Consider the following 19,317-nt stretch of genomic DNA (forward strand, 5'->3'; position numbering starts at 1 on the left):
ACAAGGCATCTCCTCTGTCCTCTCTGGAGAGCACATTTGCTGCAGAAGCGGCCCCATTCTCCCACCTTAGCTCCCTCTCCGGAAAGGCGGTTGGCTGGCTCCTGACCCTTTTGCACAGCCTTCGGAACTCAGGCCTTTTGACCCTAATGGTTTCCTTTCATTCGCGCCTTCCTTTTCAGGCAAAGAGGAGGCGGAGTTAGGATGGCTGCGCCACTGTTGCCGAGGCGACGCCTTGTTACTTCCGTTCGTATCAATGCTTCCGGGTTGGCGCTGCGGTGGCATTTCCTACCGTGGGAGCCTCTGCTTCCCAGTCGTCTGATGAGCTTGAGCAGGTGAGGGGGAGCTCCTGGACTTCCAGGTTGGGGAGCGGGGTTGGGCTGCGGCAGGCCGCGCGGGCCGGGCTGGCCTGGTACTCGGCCTGGGAGGGGTTTAACGGTCCTTTGATCTCTCTCTCCCCTCAGCTGAGTCCCTTCCCTGTCTTTCACTCTTCTGGCACCGGTGGCTTTACTTCTTCGATTGAACCCTGCTTCCTCGACCCCCCTGGGAGGCTGCCTCCTTCAGGCACCTCCCTTCTCTCTACGAACTCGCTCTGACAGCTGAGGAATTGGCAAGATCCTGCTACCCAGAGGGTGAATGGGTATCTTTCCCGGAATAATCCTAATTTTTCTAAGGGTGAAGTTTGCAACGGCGGCTGTGATTGCAAGCGGAGTAAGCAAACATCTCCATTGTATCAGTGTGAAGGATGCTGTTGAGAGATGCTCCCCATCACTTTCTATCCCCCTGTCACTCCTGAGGTTGAGGCTTTGAAGGCATCTATTAAAATGCAGTTCAGTTACTTGATTGGGATCACAGCTATTATCAACATGGATTTTGTTTCTCAGACAATAATAAGCAAGGACATTTATAGTTTTCTACCAGTACTTCCTTGCCCAGCCCCTAGAGATGCTTAGAGTAGACGTTAACTCTTTCCTCCTCTTCATTTATATCATGAAACGTCTTTTGTCTCCATTTCAACAGATTAACCCCAAAGCTAACAAGTATTCTTTTCTGCCTACTTCATACCCTCCTAAGCTATTTCCCTACCTCTCTGTTTGCAATCCACTGTGCTTGTAGTCCCCAGTAGCTAATTAAAATAGGGCATTACCTTAATTAACTTCCCTATTAATAGAACTAGTCTCCCTCCAACATCTTGTTTTCAAGCCTCTCAGTAGAATCTACTCCGTTCACTTGTTCATCCAATACGCATATTGTGTATTCTGCTTGGGTCCTTGATTTCTGTCTCAGTACAAACTATATCGGTGCCTACCTCCACACGATTGTGTGTGTTTGCACATTTGTCTTTATGTACCCTGCTCACCCTTCCCAGATATTTGTTCCTACCCAGATTCAGTCTGCTCACTGTTGAGACCCAGTTTAAGTTCTCTCACTTCCAACAGTTTTTCCAAATTATTCAAACGCATGCCTATTGTTTTCTTTTCCATGCTTCCCTGCTTTATAGATTTCTATGCAGTGTAACAATTTGTCTCTAACAATTTTCTCTAGCAAAAATATTTAATTTGTTCCACCAGATGATTGTCCAGGAAAGAGAGGTGGAATGACAAATAGTGTCTATGTTAGAATATATTTCTGTGAAATATTTTGGAGACAGGGTCTCACTATATAGACCAGGCTGACCTCAGATGCACAAAGATCCACCTGCTTCTGCCTCTTAGGTGCTGGATTTAAAGACATGAATCACCACACCAGGCTGTGATTTTTAAAAGTTTGACAATTATATTCACAGACAATTTCAGGTTTAACACATAGCTTTAGGTTCCCTATTGCTATCTTGCAAACATGAACATATCTAATACCTACTTTTTCTTAAAGGAGAAACCAAGAACGTCATCAACCAGAATTTCCTGAACAGACTTTGAAATAAATATGGGGCTATATTCTAAGAATAGATGTACAAATTGTGAAGACAAATTTTATTGGCTTTTTTTTTTTTTTTTTTTTTTTTTTGGATTTTCGAGACAGGGTTTCTCCGTAGCTTTTTGGTTCCTGTCCCGGAACTAGATCATGTAGACCAGGCTGGCCTCGAACTCACAGAGATCCGCCTGCCTCTGCCTCCCAAGTGTTGGGATTAAAGAAAGGCATGCGCCACCACCGCCCAACTTTATTGGCCTTTTTAAATAATAAAATATTTAGGGTACTGTATTGCTACTTAGATATTATTTCTGTCCCTTCACCCCAAACTGAGGTTAGCCTCTACAAGTCAAAATAACTTTATGAGGAGTTGGGATATGAATTGCTTTAGAAAGCAGTCCTCTTCATCAAAAGCAAGAGACAAGTGTTTATAGGTAGAGAATCTGGGAATCAGGAGAGTGTTGTATAAGGTGTGTGTTATTGTCCAGGTCCAGCAAATTACTTTTGTGGCTTGCTTTATAACTGTTTATATACAGGATGTGTATGTAAGACACTCAACTGTTTGACATTTGTCCTCATTCTATACAAGTTTTTATGAGGTTTATAAAAAGCTTTGTGAAATATGGTGTCATCTTTTAGGGAATCTTCCCTATTTAAAAGAGGAAGAGAAGAGACAAGACAACTAGAGAATATACTTCACCCTAGTCATAATTTTATGCCTGAATTTAAGATGTTGAATAAACAAATTTCTCAAAATTTTTCTCAAAAAAAGTCACATAGTTGAACAATAATAGGTGACACACACACACACACATACACACACACACACACACACACACACAGCTTTATGTAAAAGACTCTGGTATTTGCTGGAACTTTAATGCTTCAGTTGTCTAATAAGCCTCTCTGAAAAGAAACAAAGGTTTTTCAGCTATAGTAGCTGAAGTAAAACATATAGAATGAAGAAAATGATCAGGACTATTTAGCCTTAGAAAAGAAAAATGTAAGAACATGAAAGCTGCCTTTAAATACTTAAGGACTCCGTTGTGGAAACACAAATTTGTTCAATGTGCCTCCAAGTTGTTCTAGTGTGAGGAAGGGCTGTATAAAGTCTAATCAAAGGAGATACAAAATTTCTTTCATGACTTTGATTTCTGATATTGGCGCGAAAGATTTTACTATCAGATGTGACTGGGAAGGTGGTAAAGGAACATTGTTGGTTTTGGTTAGTCTTATCCAGGCTTGTAAAATTTTATAGACTAATGAAATTGAAATGAAAATGTGGTGGAGGGGAGACAGATAAAGATCACTATGCTTCTTTTGCCAAATAAGGACACTAAATATTATCAACTACCTACTACTATTATCATTTTATGTAAGAGAGGCGATTTGCCAGTGCTCTAGGGCTAAACAATATGATTTAATAGTCATTTAAATGACATACGTTTAACTGAAAAAAGAAAGCATCCCTAGGTTTGGTTTTGTTTTCCTATCACCTCTGAATTGTGGAAACTTCATTGGGAACTGCTGGACTACCTGACCTAAGATCCAGTGACTGGCCTTTCTGTTTCCTAGTTTGACTCTGGCCCAACTTTTAGTGGTTTGTTATTGCTCCTGAATCCTGAGCACATTTTCCATTAAGAGACTGAGTAGAGGGCTAGAGAGAAGACTCAGCTGTTCGGAGCAGTAGCTGCTCTGCCAGAGGATCCAGGTTCAAGTCCCAACACCCACATGGCAGCTCATAACCACCTGTAACCAGTTCCAAGGATTCAAACACCCTCTTCTGGCCTTTGTGGTCATCAGGCATGCATGTGGTACAGAGGTATACATGTAAGCAAATACTCGTACACACACACACACACACACACACACAATAATGCTAAAACACTAAATATTTTTTGAAACATTGACTAGTAGGTACTAAAGATGTGGTAGAATTTTTTTTCCTGTACTTGCGAAAGGGTGCATGAAGTTGTAAACGGAAAGTCTGGGGGAGAAGCACAGCAGACATTTGAAATATCAAAGGCTATTTAGGGAAATCTCTAAATTTGACACCAGAGAGTGATTTTTTTTTCCTTCCTTTTTGTGCACTCTTTTGGAGACAGGGTCTTATGTAGCTCAGGCTGGTCTCAAACTCCCTATGTAGGAAAGGGTGACTTGAATTACTGATCCTCCTGACTCCACTTTCTAGTTGGTGGATTTACAAGCATGGACCACCACATCTGATTTAAAGGGGTTTTTGTTGTTGTTTTATGCCATAGTCCTATTTTTCCTATCAATTCCTACTTTGCTGTTTAGAGTTTTAATGAACTTTCCTCCAATAGGGGTATCTCTCACATATTCAAAATATATATATTATGTTTGAAAGGACGCTTCCACAATTATTTTTGTAGTATAACTAAGACATTTATCTACATGCTTGTTAGCCTCTCTGGAAAATTGCTCTTTGCTTTGTTTCAGAGAATTACTTTTGTCAAAAATAAATCAAAACCCTGTTTCCTCTAAGAACAGATGGTGGCTCAATGGTACTAACCCAAACTGGCAAGGGGAAGATGGACAGCAAATGCTGTCTATGAAAATGTATTTATTTTATTTATTAATTTAGTTATTAAAATGTGTAGTAATAACTAACTTATTAAGCAAAGTTTCAAGGATTTTTCTAGGAGTTAAAAATGTGTTACTTATATACAACACAACAACCCTATAATATGTTTTTATTATTATTGTTTTCAGAAAATGGAGGCAGAGACAGATTGAATAACTTTTCCACAAACAACTAGTAAGTGATAGTCAAGATGTGAATCTGGAGCCATGATTCAATGTTAGATGATCTGATTTCAGGGTGTTCCTTTTTGACTATAAACCCTTTTGAAATCAGAAGTGTATATATATCGAAGCTCTGAAAAAGAAGGAGATAGTTCAAGGAAATCTAAGATTCTTTTAAGAAAAAGTAGTGTTTTCAAGTGGACCAGGATTTAACAGGTGATGCCTACAGCAATAGTTCCTTCTTAAAGCATCAGTATTCTTTGAGACCTTGCAGACTCTCAGGGCAAGACTTAAAACAACCAGAAACTCTGAGAAAGAGGCTCTGCAGTCCATGTTTTAAATAACCTTTTAGATAATTCTGCTGCATGCTACAATTTGACAAATATTTGCCTAGATGCTAGAGTTGTGGAAAAACAAATCCAAGAGTGAAGGCGCTGAGAGTGGCAGAAAAAAAATAAAACTGAAGGGTTTTTTTGTTTTTGTTTTTTGAGACAGGATTTCTCTGTATAGCTCTGGCTGTCCTGGAACTCACTCTGTCAAACAAACTGGCCTCAAACTCAAAGAGATTTGCCTGCCTTTGCCTCTGCCTCTGAGTGCTAGGATTAAAGGTGTGCACCACCACCTCCCTGACAAAACTGAAGATTTTTAGGATGACAGATCTAAGATTGATTTGATGGGGAGGGGGAGTAAAAAGGGCTGGGGACAGAAGTACATCGATAAAGAATTACAACATAAAAAGTATAGTACTAGGATATGTTATTACAGTTCAGGGGTAAGGGAAAGGAGATCACTGGAAGGATGATGTTCAGGGTCAGAAATGGAATATATCCACACTGCTGTCATTTCTCCAGGAGCCAGAAGCAAGGTACATTGCTCCTTATCTCAGCGTGGGTCTCACTGAGTTAGCTGCTTTGGTGTATAGCTAGCTCAGTTCCTAGAACTGAAATGCTAAATTTTAGTGGCGAGCTGAGCAGGCTGAGAATGTTCGGGGGGTAGTGTTGGCAGCTTGTGTTTTGTGCCTGAATCAAGCTAACTGAATACCATGAACTGCTTTTATAAGATGCCTCAGCCTATGCTTCAGTTTCAGTTTCCCTGACTCGTGATTGTCTAGATGAATGTCAAAGATGGGTGTTCTGGATGGATGGGCTGAAGCTTCTTGGGGTGGGGAAGAGTGGACGATTAAATTAGAGATCGTGAAGGGCACATGTTCATTTTTAAGTGATTGTACACCTACCCTACAGAATGAGATTAGAGAAGAAACTCATAAGCACCCAGCTTATGAGGCAGGACTCTCTGTTTTGTCTCATCCCACTTGGTGGTTTTTAGTTTTTCTTCCATGTTCCTTTGGTTTGCCAGTTGTGTTGATTCAAATCATATACTCAAGCGTTAACTGGTACTTTTCTTCATTCTTGTGCCCTGTTCTAATTCGTGTTTATTTTTAGCATCAGAAAAGTCCCACTTTAAGCCATGAGATGTCTGGTCTGAACTGGAAACCTTTTGTGTATGGCGGCCTTGCCTCTATTGTTGCCGAGTTCGGTAAGGATCTGAAAAAAAGGATGACAAATATGTTTTGTGCCACAGATGGTTATGCATGCTACCAGTTATTTCTGGAGGAAACAGAGAACAAATCAAAAGAGTGTTGTCATCTTTGTTTTAAAAGTTGTTGTTGCCCCAGGCGGTGGTAGTGCATGCCTTTAATCCCAGCACTTGGGAGGCAGAAACAGGTCAATCTCGGAAGAGTTCAAGGCCAGCCTGGTCTGCAGAGTTCCAGTCTAATCAGGACTCTTACTGAGTTCCAGTACAACCAGGACTCTTATACAGAGAAACTCTATCTTGAAAAACCAAAAAATAATATTATTGTTTGCATGACTGTCAAGCAGTATTACTGAGAAGGTACTAATAATGATAAGGTAAATGAGGTTAAGAAGTCAAATTTTGAACTTTTTTTTTGATAATTTAGTGACTTGTTAATTTTTCCAAGCCAAATATGTGTAATCATAGAGGACTGTATATGACAATGATTTCTGTGTATTCCTGTACTAATGGTCTTACATTTATGCTAAGGCTATAATTTTCTTCTTATCCGGGCTTCTTTTTTGCAAACCTCTCTTCCATTTTAGAAGTAAATAAGATCAAACAAGAGTCATCTCTCTTTTGATTTAAATTTTGAAATATTTTTAGATTGTAACTTTTCATTTTCCAGAGTTTTCTTTTCCCTGAATGTTTCCTAAGTATCTACAATCCCGCAGTGTTTTCTGACTTTCTTGGTATAGGCTCTGATCTTGCACTATGCAGATCCCCAAAGTTCAGAATTACATATATAAACACCTTGTTAGGTTTAGATCTTAAAATCTTTCTTAAAACCCATTTTGTTCATGCAACAACCACTTTTATGTGCTGAGATAAGAAAAGGGAGTTTTGTTTTTGTTTTTTGAAGAATCCGGCTAGGGACGACAGGATAGCTCAGCAGGTAAATGCATGCTGCCAAGCTTGACGAACCTGAATTTGATCCCTGGGACCCATGTGGTTGAAGGACAGAACCAACTGCTGCAGGTTGTCCTCTGACCTCCATGCATGAGCCGTGGCAGATATACCCACACACATACATATACATGCATACAAATAAGTAGCACATAATTGAAAAAACTGATGGCTCAAGTACTCTATTGGTATTACTCCTGAACTATCAAAGACACCATGGTAAGTAGAACCAAGTGAGACTTTGCCAATTTCTGTCATAATATTAGGAAGTCATAAATACACACGCTCATACCCTATTGTTACTGCATGTAAGAACCTCTGAATCAGCAATCCTGGATGTTCTTGTGCTTGCGACGATGTGGGGAAATTTTATGAGGGAGAGATAAGGAGACTTGAGGTGGGAAAGGGTGGGAGGAAAAGACTAATAATTGCCATTGGCATTAGTATGTTACAGACGAAAGAAAAGAAGTATCCAAATGCCTTTGCATTTCTGGCAGAAAGTGTCAGATATACTGTGTGGCAAGTCGTGCTTCCTAGAGAGCCTAGGGCATTTCACTCCACTTAAAAGCCTTTACCTTCTGTCATTGACGGTGTAGTGCATATCTGAATGTTATGAAAAGGACCCTGTGTTAGATTTCCACTATTGCATTGCCTTATATTTAGCCCAAACATACCTGTGTTCTTTGTATATGCTCAGGAGTGTGTTCCCTCATAGGCACTTTCCCTGTGGACCTTACTAAAACACGGCTGCAAGTCCAAGGCCAGAGCATCGATGTCCGCTTCAAAGAGATAAAATATAGAGGGATGTTTCATGCCTTGTTCCGAATCTATAAAGAAGAGGGGATTTTGGCTCTGTATTCAGGGTAAGTCTGGCCTCTTTCCTTGGAGCATGAACAACTACATGCTAGTTTATACCCTTCATAGTTACCATTTTTACTTGTAATTCTGTATTGGTGGGCTTTTGTATATTTCGTCTGCTTGTAAGTCTTGAGCTTTGGAATTTGTGTTAATCTGGCTGTATGGAATAAATGCGAAAGTGGATAATATCATTTCAGCATAAGGTTTTTTTTTCTGGCTTCCTGACATTCACTGATGGCTGTTGTAAAAAGCAGCACCAATTAGCTGTATACGTTCTTCTGAGAATTTTCCTGATTTGGCAAGCACTGGCTTCCTTTAAGATTTTCTTTGTGAAAGAAATCTTCTGGCAGATTAAATAGGAATGAAGAATAGAAGAAAGGGAGTATCTTTTTTCATCACCTTTTGATTACCCATCAGTTTATGATTTATTGTCCAGTTTGTACTTCACCTGCTGCTGATTTCCTAGGCTATCCTAAATCTAGGCTACCAGTATTGCTGAGAGGATGGAAATCAATTTTACTAGTAATTTGGGTTGGGTTTATTTATAGTTTTCTTGGAGAAAAAAAACCCAAAACAAAAAGAAAAAGACAAACAAAAAAAGATCCTTATTCAGAATTAAATTATCCATGGATCATCTCTTTTACCTTGTTCCTCTATTAGCATAGATAACCTTGGAATTCTTTTTCTAATGCAAGTAACAGAGTCAGAAATATGCAGATTTAGTCATCTGTTTTTTTCTTCAATCCTAACCATTTGAGCTGTTGCTTTATTTCTATTTATATCTCCTAAAGTATAGTTCTGCAATTTGGATGAATCCCAAAGGAGGCATGAGTGAGAACATCTTCAGTTTATGAGCAGAATTTAAGTAGGCTGAAATCTTGGTGCTATTGGCTTCCTTTTTGATTGGGTTAAAGATGTATCTGCAGTTGTTAGGAAATAAAGGTTGAGGTTTTTTTTAACCTATGAGGTATGGGTTAGTGTTTTAACTCTTTTGTATACTGCTACATTCAATTTGCTCATCTTTTCTAAAGGATTTTTGCATCTAAGTTCATGAACGATATAGGTCTGTGTTTTTTGTTTGTACTGTTTTTGTCTGTTTTTTTGCTACCAAGGTAATACTAGCCAAAATGATTTGGGAAACATTCCCTCTTCCATTTCCTGGAGAGCTTGTGTAAGATTAATGGTATTTCTTCAATGGTTTTATGGAGCTCCTCAGTAAACTTGTTTGGACTGAGAATTTCTATTTTATGAACTTTAATAAAACTGTTAATTCAATGGGACTGGAGAGATGGTTCAGTAGGTAGGAGCACTGGCTCCTCTTCTGTAGGACCTGAGTTCGATTTCCAGCACCCACGTGGTGACTAAACTACTGTCTGTAACTCCAGTTCTAGAAGATCTTAAGCCCTCCTCTGGCCCCTATGGGCACTGCATGCACATGATGCACCACCATACTTATAGGCAAAACACCCATATATGTAAAGCAAAAGTAAACAAAATCTGAAAAATTAAAAAACTATGAATTCAGTTTTATTTTGTAAAAGTTTTAATACTATTAGTTTGGGCCACTGTGACAAAGTACCATATGCCTGGTCACTTATAAATAGCAGGCATTAATTTTTCATAGTTCTAGAGGTTGGCTTCTAGGGAGTTTACTCTACTAGGGTAAGAATTTGACTATAAATTATTCTCAGCTATGCTTTGATTGCATATTCTCTGCCCCCTCTTTGTTTTTTAATATTGGTGATTGAACCTAGAGCCTAGTAAGTGCTCTATCTGTGAACTACTTTCTTTTTACTTTTTATATGAAAGGACCATATTAAGCTGCTCAGGCTTGCCTTGTGCTCACTCTAGTTCTAGCAAGTCTGGAACTCTTGCCTTAGCCCACAAGTAGCTCAGGTTACAGACCTGTACTTTCAGACCTAGCTGTATCCCATGTATTAAAAATTTTTAATAATATTTTTAAAAATTTGGAATTATAATTACATTATTTCTTCTTTCCCTTTCTTCCTCCATGCATTCCCATGTATCTCTTTCCTCACTCTCATATTCATTACGTCCTTTTCTTTTGTTGTTGTTACCCCATGTATATTATAGGATGTATTTGAAATTTTACTCATATCTATACATTGAAAAAACTTCTTTTGCAGCTTTCTCTAACCCACATGTTGTTTTAGATGTGTATTGTTTGATTTGCAAGTATTTGAGCATTCTCCTTATCAGTTTCTAGTTTGTTTCCATTATGGTCAGGAAATATATTCTATATAAATTTAGTTCTTTTTACTTTGTTGATGTTTGTTTTATGACGTGGGATTTGAGCTTTCTTTCTTCATGGGTTAGTAAAAAAAAAGGCATGCTATACTGCTTGGAAGGATATAGATAAAAGAATTGCAAAATCTACAAATGTATGTTATATAAAATTAACTTTTCTCTTTCTCTCTTTTTGGGAAGAATTGCCCCTGCTTTACTAAGACAGGCATCATATGGCACCATCAAAATTGGTATTTACCAAAGCTTGAAGCGATTATTTGTAGAACGTTTGGAAGGTCAGTATGCTCAACTCTCTTTTGAGGTTATCCTCAAAGGGATTGTTGAAATCATGCTTACTGTGAAATGTTTATCTCACGATGCTAGAGAGTGAAAGACAATCACTGCAGGGATAAGTGGGCTTCTGTTGACTTGAGCTAAATCCCTACAGAGGGCATATGTGGGTTAGAGGCACCTGCTCTTCAAATTTATCATTTGCTATCAACTGAGAAACTTTTAGGAAGGCAAGATGGGTAAATTCATGCAAGTGCGACTACCTGAGTTTGATACCTGGAGCCCATGCAAAGGTGGAAGGAGTGAACACGGTCCATAAAGTTGAACTCTGACCTCCACACATATGCCATGATATATGTCTTACCCCCAAAATAATAATTCTTTTTTTTTGTTGTCATTTTGTTTTTGATTTTCAAGACAGGATTTCTCTGTGTAGCCCTGATTGTCCTGGAACTCTCTCTGTGTAGACCAGGCTGGCTTCAGACTCAGAAGTCCATTTGCCTCTGCCTCCCAAGTGCTGGTATTAAAGGCATGCACCACCATCGCCTTGCTTAAAATAATAATTCTTTTTTTAAAAAAAATGTTTATGTTTTATTTTATTGCTGTTTTGCCTGTATGTGTGTATGTCTGTGTGAGGATGCTGGACCTGGAATTACAGACAATTGAGAGCTGCCATGTGGGAAACTGGTCAAACAGTCATTGCCCTTAATCACTGAGCCATCTCTCCAGCTCCTAAAATAATAATTCTTAAAAACAACTTGTTGTCATTCTTGAAGAAGCCTAGAAATGAAGCCTGAAAATGAATGCTGTCTTCATCAGTTAGAGGACTTGAAGGCATTTCCTAGATGCCGATTCTTTGTTGTTGTTGTTGTTGTTTTCAAAAATGGGATTTTTCTGTGTAACAGCCCTGGCTGTCCTGTAACTAACTCTGTAGACCAGGCTGGCTTTGAACTTACAGAGATCCACCTGCTTCTGCCTCCCAGGTGCTGGGATTAAAGGCGTGCGCCACCACCACCTGGCATCTAGAGGTCAATTTTGATAAGCTTTTGGTAGGTAGATAAATTTTAGTCTGTTATAGTCTGGACTCTGATGTACCTATGGCCATTTGACCCAAATTCAGAGTTGTTGTAGGTTTTTCCATTTGAGTCTGATACTTGCACAATGGATTTTTATCATAGGCCTGGGGTTACTGGATGATGGAGAAAGGTGGACTGACTTCATGTTAGTAGTATCTCTTGAAGGACTTGTTTTATTCTAAATCAGCATTTTCTGGAGCCTCTTAGGTGGGAATCCTGAAGGATTCGCTTTCATCTCTCCTGAAAATATTTTCCTTTCATAGCTTATTAACGTGGGTTTACTTATTTTCTATTTATAGGCCCTTCATGAGAAGTAGGAATGGTGAAGATTAGATTTTCTCTGTAGAACATTATGTTCTATTGTTCCTTTCTTGTTTCTAGCTGAGGGAATTTAGCTCTAAATTATTTCTTTTGTAACTCAGTAGCAGAGTGCTGGTCTATGTCTAATTCTTTCCATTCATTATTCAGCAACAGGAATTATACTGCTGCTTTCTCATATTGGACTACAGAAACCTTCTTACATAAATGGAGGCTAGGAGAGCTCTAAAGCCATTTAGCATTAATATTTAGATAACTTTATTACACATAAGACTATAGTTTTTTAACATCTTGTTATTCTTTAAAGTTAACTTTTCATAAAAAGACTTAAAAATTGAACAAGGATGACACCAACTGGTGTGCCAAACTGCACAGGGAAAAGCCCATGAGGCCTCAGCCCTACACAAAGAACTATAGGCAATTACAGAAAGCTGGGAGTGCGAGAGGTGGTCTTCCCTAGAGAAGAGCACACCAATTGTTTGTCCAGTGCCGAATGGTCAGTCCTGAAAACATATATACAAATAGTATTATAGAGACTGAACAGGTTATATTTAGGAATATGTATGTGTGTACATATTTACATGTAATAACAATTAGTGAAAAAGGAGGCCATGAATTTGAAGAACAGGGACAGGTACATGGAAGGGTTTGGAGGGAGGAAAGGGAAGGAAGAAATATTATAATTAAATTATAATCTCAGGCGGTGGTGACACACACCTTTAATCCCTAACATTTAGACAGATCGCTGAGTGCAAGGCCAGCCTGGTCTACAGACTGAGTGCCAGGACAGCCAGGTCTACATAGAGAAACCCTGTCTTGAAAAACAGAAAAACAAAATAAAACAAAAAACACCCCATAGATTATAATCTCAAAAAACTTTAAAAGACTTAAAAGTAGATGTATTATTATGTTTGAAGTGGTTGAAAAGGAAATACCACATTCTAATTTATGTCTTATACTCACAATTAGGTTGAAGAATATGATGTCTTCAAAATAATAAAAATTAAAAAAAATAATGTTTTAGGGAAATAATGGTTTATATTTTATAATTTATATTTTGTATAAATTTGGGATGTGCTACAAATATTTGAGAGTCTTTACTTTGATAAATCTTGAAGTTAATTTTTAAGTCATCTCTCCGGGAAATCTTTCCTTGGTACTCTGAGAAAACAGTACTTAATAAAGTGAACCTTTCTCTCTCTCTCTCTCTCTCTCTCTCTCTCTCTCTCTCTCTCTCTATCTATCTATCTATCTATTCATTTTGTTTATTTTACATTTTTACAGATGAAACTCTCCTAATTAATATGATCTGTGGGGTAGTGTCAGGAGTGATTTCATCGACTATAGCCAATCCCACTGATGTTCTAAAGGTAAGAGAGATAGATGTCTGCCATGCGAGTGGAAAGACCGCAACTTTAACTCAGGTTCGAGTTCTAAGTCTTACACTGTACATTGTTAGTTCTAAACTCTTGGGAAAATCTCCTAACTACTTAGTGCTTAGAGCATAAAGTTGGTAAGAATTAGAGATAATACATGTAAACTTGTATAACATGCTTCATAGTAGATGTTCAGGAGTAGTTTAATGTGATATGCATTAATCCAGTGGTTTTCAGCTTGGGCTTTTAACCCACTATACGGTATTTTCAGAGCTCTGCAGTTCTAGGGAATTGTTTTCTAAATTCCTTACTCTGTTTTCCCTAAGTGGTGTCAGAATGGATTTGTGTTTCTAATAGCCCTTTTCCCATTTTACAAAACAAAGGCATATCCTTTACCTATTACAAATCTTCAGATGGTGTGTTGACTTATAGCAAAAATTGGGAGTTTGAGGCCAGCTCAGTCAGTTTGAGTCAGCTCAGTGAGTTCTAGGACAGGCTCCAAAGCTACACGAAAGAACCCTGTCTTGAAAAAAACCTCATTCCTTCTTAGTTAATAAAGCACAGAATATGTGATTAAACAATGTGAGGGACCACAAACTAGGATTTTTTTTTCTGAGAGAGAATCTTATGTAGTCTGATCTTCTTACTGGGTATAGAGATATTTACAACCATGAATCTCAAGTTTAAACAATGTTATTTTATATGTGGGGGTATTTTGCCTGCAAGTATGTCCGTGTACCACATGCATGCAGTGTTCATGGAAGCCAGGTGAGAACATCCAAATCCCTGGAACTGGAGTTACAGACAGTTGTGAGCTGCCATGTGGGTGCAGCAGTCAAGCCTGGATCCTCTGGAAAACCAGCAAGCTCTCTTAACAGCTGAGTCATGTTTCCAGCTGTGAGTTACAAGAAAAAAAAATTCAAGTTCGTTGCTTATAAGAGAAAGTACAAATCAGGATCCAGGATAATGCAAACCAAGTGATAGGAGATTCACCTTATAGCGATTACAGCAGAGTTTATTCATCCCAATCTTGTAGGGATTTCTTCCAGGACTTTTCCCCAGTGAATAACAAAATCTTTAGATGCTCAATAAGATGCTTACATAGAATGAAGCAGTATTTATGTATAACCTGTGCATATTCCCTTAGATATTTTAAGTCCACTTTAGATTACTTATGATGTTTAATATAATGTAGACATATGTAAATAGTTGTTATATTATTCCAGAGATAATGACAAAGAAAAATTCTACGTTTGTTCAGTACAAATGCAGTTTTTTTAAAATATTTTTCAATTGGTGAATGATTAAATCTACAAATATAAAACTGGTCATTATTTGATTATCTGATATAAATTTGATTGTCTGGTATAAATTTGATTGTCTAGTATAAATTGTCATTATTTTTAAAAAGTGAAATTAGCTGGGCATTGGTGGCACACACATTTAACCCAAACACTCAGGAGGCAGAGGCAGGTGGATCTCTGTGAGTTGGAATCCAGCTTGGTCTACAGAATGAGTTCCAAGATAGCCAAAGCTACACAGAGAAACCCTGTCTCAAAAAACAAACGAAAAAGAAAGAAAATTAAATTAAAAATTTAAATATTTAGTTTTTGTGTATGTGTACTTTGCCTAAATGTATGCCTGTGTACCATATGTGCCTAGTGCCCATAGAACCTGAAGAGGGAGGGCATTGGAGTCCCTGAAACCGTAGTTAAGGAGAGTTGTGAGCTGCCATATTGGTTTTGAGAACCAAACCCAGGTCTTCAGCAATAACAGCCAGTGCTCTAGCCCCCAAATAAATTTATCATCACTACCATTACTATATTTTGTGGGGGGTTCATGTGTATGTACATGTGGAGGTTAGGTCAAATCTTTTGGAATCAGCTCTCTTTTGACAATAAGTTCTAGAAATTGAACTCAAAAGAAAACGATCCTCACTTATAGACTCCCCATTCATATGTAAACCTCTGTTAATATTTAGGTATATATGATCATCTAGTCTTCTCACTGTGTTTTTTTAATTCACATTTTTGGTAAGAAACAGCACTTTTATGTTTAGCAATTAATCTTTCTTTCTTTCTTTCTTTCTTTCTTTCTTTCTTTCTTTCTTTCTTTCTTTCTTTCTTTCTTTTTTTGGTTTTTCGAGACAAGGTTTCTCTGTGTAGCTTTGGTACCTGTCCAGGAACTAGCTCTTGTAGACCAGGCTGGCCTTGAACTGCAGAGATCCACCTGCCTCTGCTTCCTAAATGCTGGGATTAAAGGCACGTGCTACCACCACCTGGCATGTTTAACAATTAATTTTTAATGCCTTCTAAAGTCTACAAATACTTTAGGGGAAAATGTTATGGCTCTGCTGTATCCTGTTAAATTAATGATTCATCATTTATGTAACCAATATGTTGTTGACATTGGTTTTTGGACATTTGGGTAGTCCCTAATTCTTTACTAAATTAATTACATGGGTCTTACTATGTAGCCATTACTGCTCTGGAGCTCACTGTGTAGACCAGGCAAGCCTTGAACTCACAGAAATTCACCTGTCTCTGCCTCCTGAGTTCTGGGATTAAAGGCCTGTGCCACTACGCTATATTTCACGAATACTTGTTATTGTACAAGTCTAGAAAAGATAGATTTACTGTGGGAAATATGAGGCCTAATGACAACTTTTATAAACTATACTTTGGCACAAATTATGCTTTTGTGTACAATTTAATTCATCATAATAGCAGAGATTTAAAAATAATTCCTTAATTTTAAAGGACTGAATTGTCTCACTTTGTTTTTTTCTGTCAAAATAGAATGTTCCCTTTTTTCATTTTAGATTCGAATGCAGGCTCAAGGAAGTTTGTTCCAAGGGAGCATGATTGGCAGCTTCATTGATATATACCAGCAAGAAGGTACCAGGGGTCTGTGGAGAGTGAGTACTCTTTTACTGGTGGTGTATTATATTCTTTACTTGAATTTTCATATTAAGTCATGAGATTGTGACTAACTCCAAGCAAGGTAAAAAGCTCTTGCCACCCATGAAAAGATCAAAATTTACAGTGGTTCCTATTTCTGTACATATAGTTTAGGAATGTATGTATGAGACATATATACAATTTCTAAATTTCACAGTGAATTTAGTATTTCAGTATAGCTCTGTCAGTTTTGGATTAAACACAGTAATGTTTTTCTATAATGGTCTCTGTAGTGCTTATGTTCAAAGAGCATAACAGTATTTTTAACCTTATAATTATAATGCATAAGATATACCATAAATATTGAACATATGAGGAAAAATTCCAGTAGTTTCACAATTTAGAGATAATCGCTTTGACCATTTTATCGTTATTGTATAGTCTTTATTTATACTTTGCCTTTTGCTGTCATTGTTGCAATAACTTTTTTGGTTTTGAGACAGGATTTAGGAAGTATGGTCTTGAACTTGTAATCCTCCTGCCTGTGTCTCTTGAGTGCTAAGAAGTCAGGTCTGTTCCACTTTACCTGTACCTATAGATACCTGTACCACTATACCCATATAACTTTTCCTTTTTTTCTTTTTTTTTTTTTTAGTTGTTGTTGTTTTTAGAAACAAAGTTTTTCTGTAACTTTGAACCTGTCCTGGAATTAGCTCTTGTAGACCAGGCTGGCCTCGGACTCACAGAGATCTACCTGCCTCTGCCTCCCAAGTGCTGGGATTAAAGGCATGTGCCATCACTGCCCAGCAACTTTTCCTTTTGAGATAGGATCTTACTATGCAGTCTTGACAAACCTAGAGCTTATTATGTAGTCCAGGGTAGCCTTGAACTCACAGAGCTCCCCTTGCCTCCTGAATGCTGAGATTAAAGACATGTACCACCACACTAGGCTATTGAATAACTTTTTATTCTCTTGTGATCACTGAATAAATAAGACTATTAGAATCTGCAGAGAGAGCTGAATGGGATGGCAAGTCTATTGATAGACTTTTAAATAAAAATGAGAGTTTTATTATTTTTTCCTTTGTAATTCTCTACAGCTATTTCTTACTTTAAAATTAAAACAAAATAGAACTAAAAGAATTGAACTATGAATACCCATGATCTGTATTAGACAACTGAAAAAGTTTTGTCATAATTACTTGAACCGTCTCTTTGAGTACAGAAATACACACATTATTTTGTTAGCAATATAATAGGATGTTATAGACATTATGAAAGTCTCCTAAACACTTCATTATGTGTCTCATAAGGAGAAGGTATAGAGGGCTCACCAGATAAGAGCACAGACTGCTTTTGCAGAGACCCGAAATTGGGCTGCATGTAATGAATGGCAGGTAGCTGTAGTCATGTGAACATCTCCTCTCATAGACATACACATAATTAAAAATAAAAAGTAAAATAAAATTTAGAAAAAGAACGAGAACATTTTCTGTGCTGACAATACTATTGTCAATTGTAAGAAGGTTAACAATACTTAAGTGGGGAAAGAGATGGCTCAGTGGTTAAGAACACTTGCTGCTCTTGCAGAGGACACAGCTGCGTTGCCAGCTCCTACATGGCAATTCACAACCATCCTTAACTCTAGTTCCAGGGGAATCAAAGCCCTCTTCTGACTTTGGCATGAACCCAGGCACACACATGTTGCCTAGATGTACATGTAAGCAAAACGTGTATATGCATAAGTAAATCTGAATAACCCTATACTTAAAACCTAGACCATATTAAAAATTCACCTATTTATGAGACCAGGATAGTTTTCATATATTTTATATATAGTATTTCTATGTGGTCCTTGGCTTGTTCCGCTGTTGCCTGAAACTTGAAACTATTGGCTTTATTACATTCATTCTGAACCTTTTCCATCAAGGCCAGAGGTGCTTATGCCACATTAAGCAGGGCAGAGATTGCCTACTTATTCATATGATGTCCAGCAGGTATTGCAGTTTTTAAAGGTAAACTTTTCTTCCTTTTGCAATTAGCAGGTAATTTATGAGGTGAAATTCTGACAACATGCGTATATCCCAATACCTAGTAATTGAATGTAACTACTTTTATGCCCACGCTACTTGTATGATTCTGGCACATGGTAATGTACAGAAACAAAGACATTGTGTTACATATTCTTTTGATATAGGCATAACTTTTTACTTAATGATCATAGCACCATTAATGATCCTTGAGGTTTGCTTTTTGATAACAGTAGGGTGTACTTCCTTGATTAGTCCATCTTATAACAGGAATAGAACTAACTAGAACATTTTCATGAATTGATGCCAAGAGACAAAGACCAAATAATGATATTATAAATTAGGTTAGGGGAACCCAGACATTTTATTTGTGGTAATTGTTATACAGTACACATAGATTTCAGTCATATTGAATCTGTTCACATTGTTTGCAACCAATATCCAGAAGTTTTAAAAATTATTATTTTTATTAGCATATATTAATTATAAACAATGAGTTCCAATATTATGTTTGGTTTTTTGAAACAGGGTTTCTCTATAGCTTTGAAGCCTGTCCTAAAACTCTCTCTGTAGACCAGGCTGGCCTCAAACTCACAGAGATCCACATGTTTTTGCCTCCCAAGTGCTGGGATTAAAGATGTGCGCCACCACTGCCAGGTGAGTTTCATTATATATTTTTTTAAATATTTATTTATTTATTATGTATACACTTTTCTGTCTGTGTGTATGCTTGCAGGCCAGAAGAGGGCACCAGACCTCATTACAGATGGTTGTGAGTCACCATGTGGTTGCTGGGAATTGAACTCAGGACCTTTGGAAGAGCAGGCGATGCTCTTAACTGCTGAGCCATCTCTCCAGCCCTTCATTATATTTTAATACACTTATCTGGTTGTATTTTTATCATAGTCATCCCTTATTACCCTCTCTTGCCCCCCCCCCCACTGAAACCTTTCCTCTTCCCAGTTTGTTTTCCTCTACTTCCATGTTTTTGTTTTTATTTGTGACCCATTGTGCTTAATTAGTTTTACTTACAGGAGCATGGATACCTTACCAATGTCTACATCAC

At 37.8% G+C, this 19,317-nt stretch overlaps 1 protein-coding gene across 1 annotated transcript in view; it reads left to right on the forward strand.

The window, feature by feature from the left end:
- Positions 1 to 201: 201 nt before the first annotated feature.
- Positions 202 to 19,317, forward strand: part of Slc25a14 (solute carrier family 25 member 14) — a 40,900-nt gene continuing 21,784 nt past the window's right edge. The window contains 7 exon segments of the mRNA XM_057759633.1: positions 202 to 232; positions 235 to 332; positions 6,117 to 6,210; positions 7,871 to 8,018; positions 10,462 to 10,556; positions 13,230 to 13,315; positions 16,143 to 16,238. Coding sequence (XP_057615616.1) covers positions 202 to 232; positions 235 to 332; positions 6,117 to 6,210; positions 7,871 to 8,018; positions 10,462 to 10,556; positions 13,230 to 13,315; positions 16,143 to 16,238 — 648 coding nt within the window.

This window comes from Chionomys nivalis, chromosome X (genome assembly GCF_950005125.1).
Source record: "Chionomys nivalis chromosome X, mChiNiv1.1, whole genome shotgun sequence".
Taxonomy (NCBI): Eukaryota; Metazoa; Chordata; class Mammalia; order Rodentia; family Cricetidae; genus Chionomys; species Chionomys nivalis.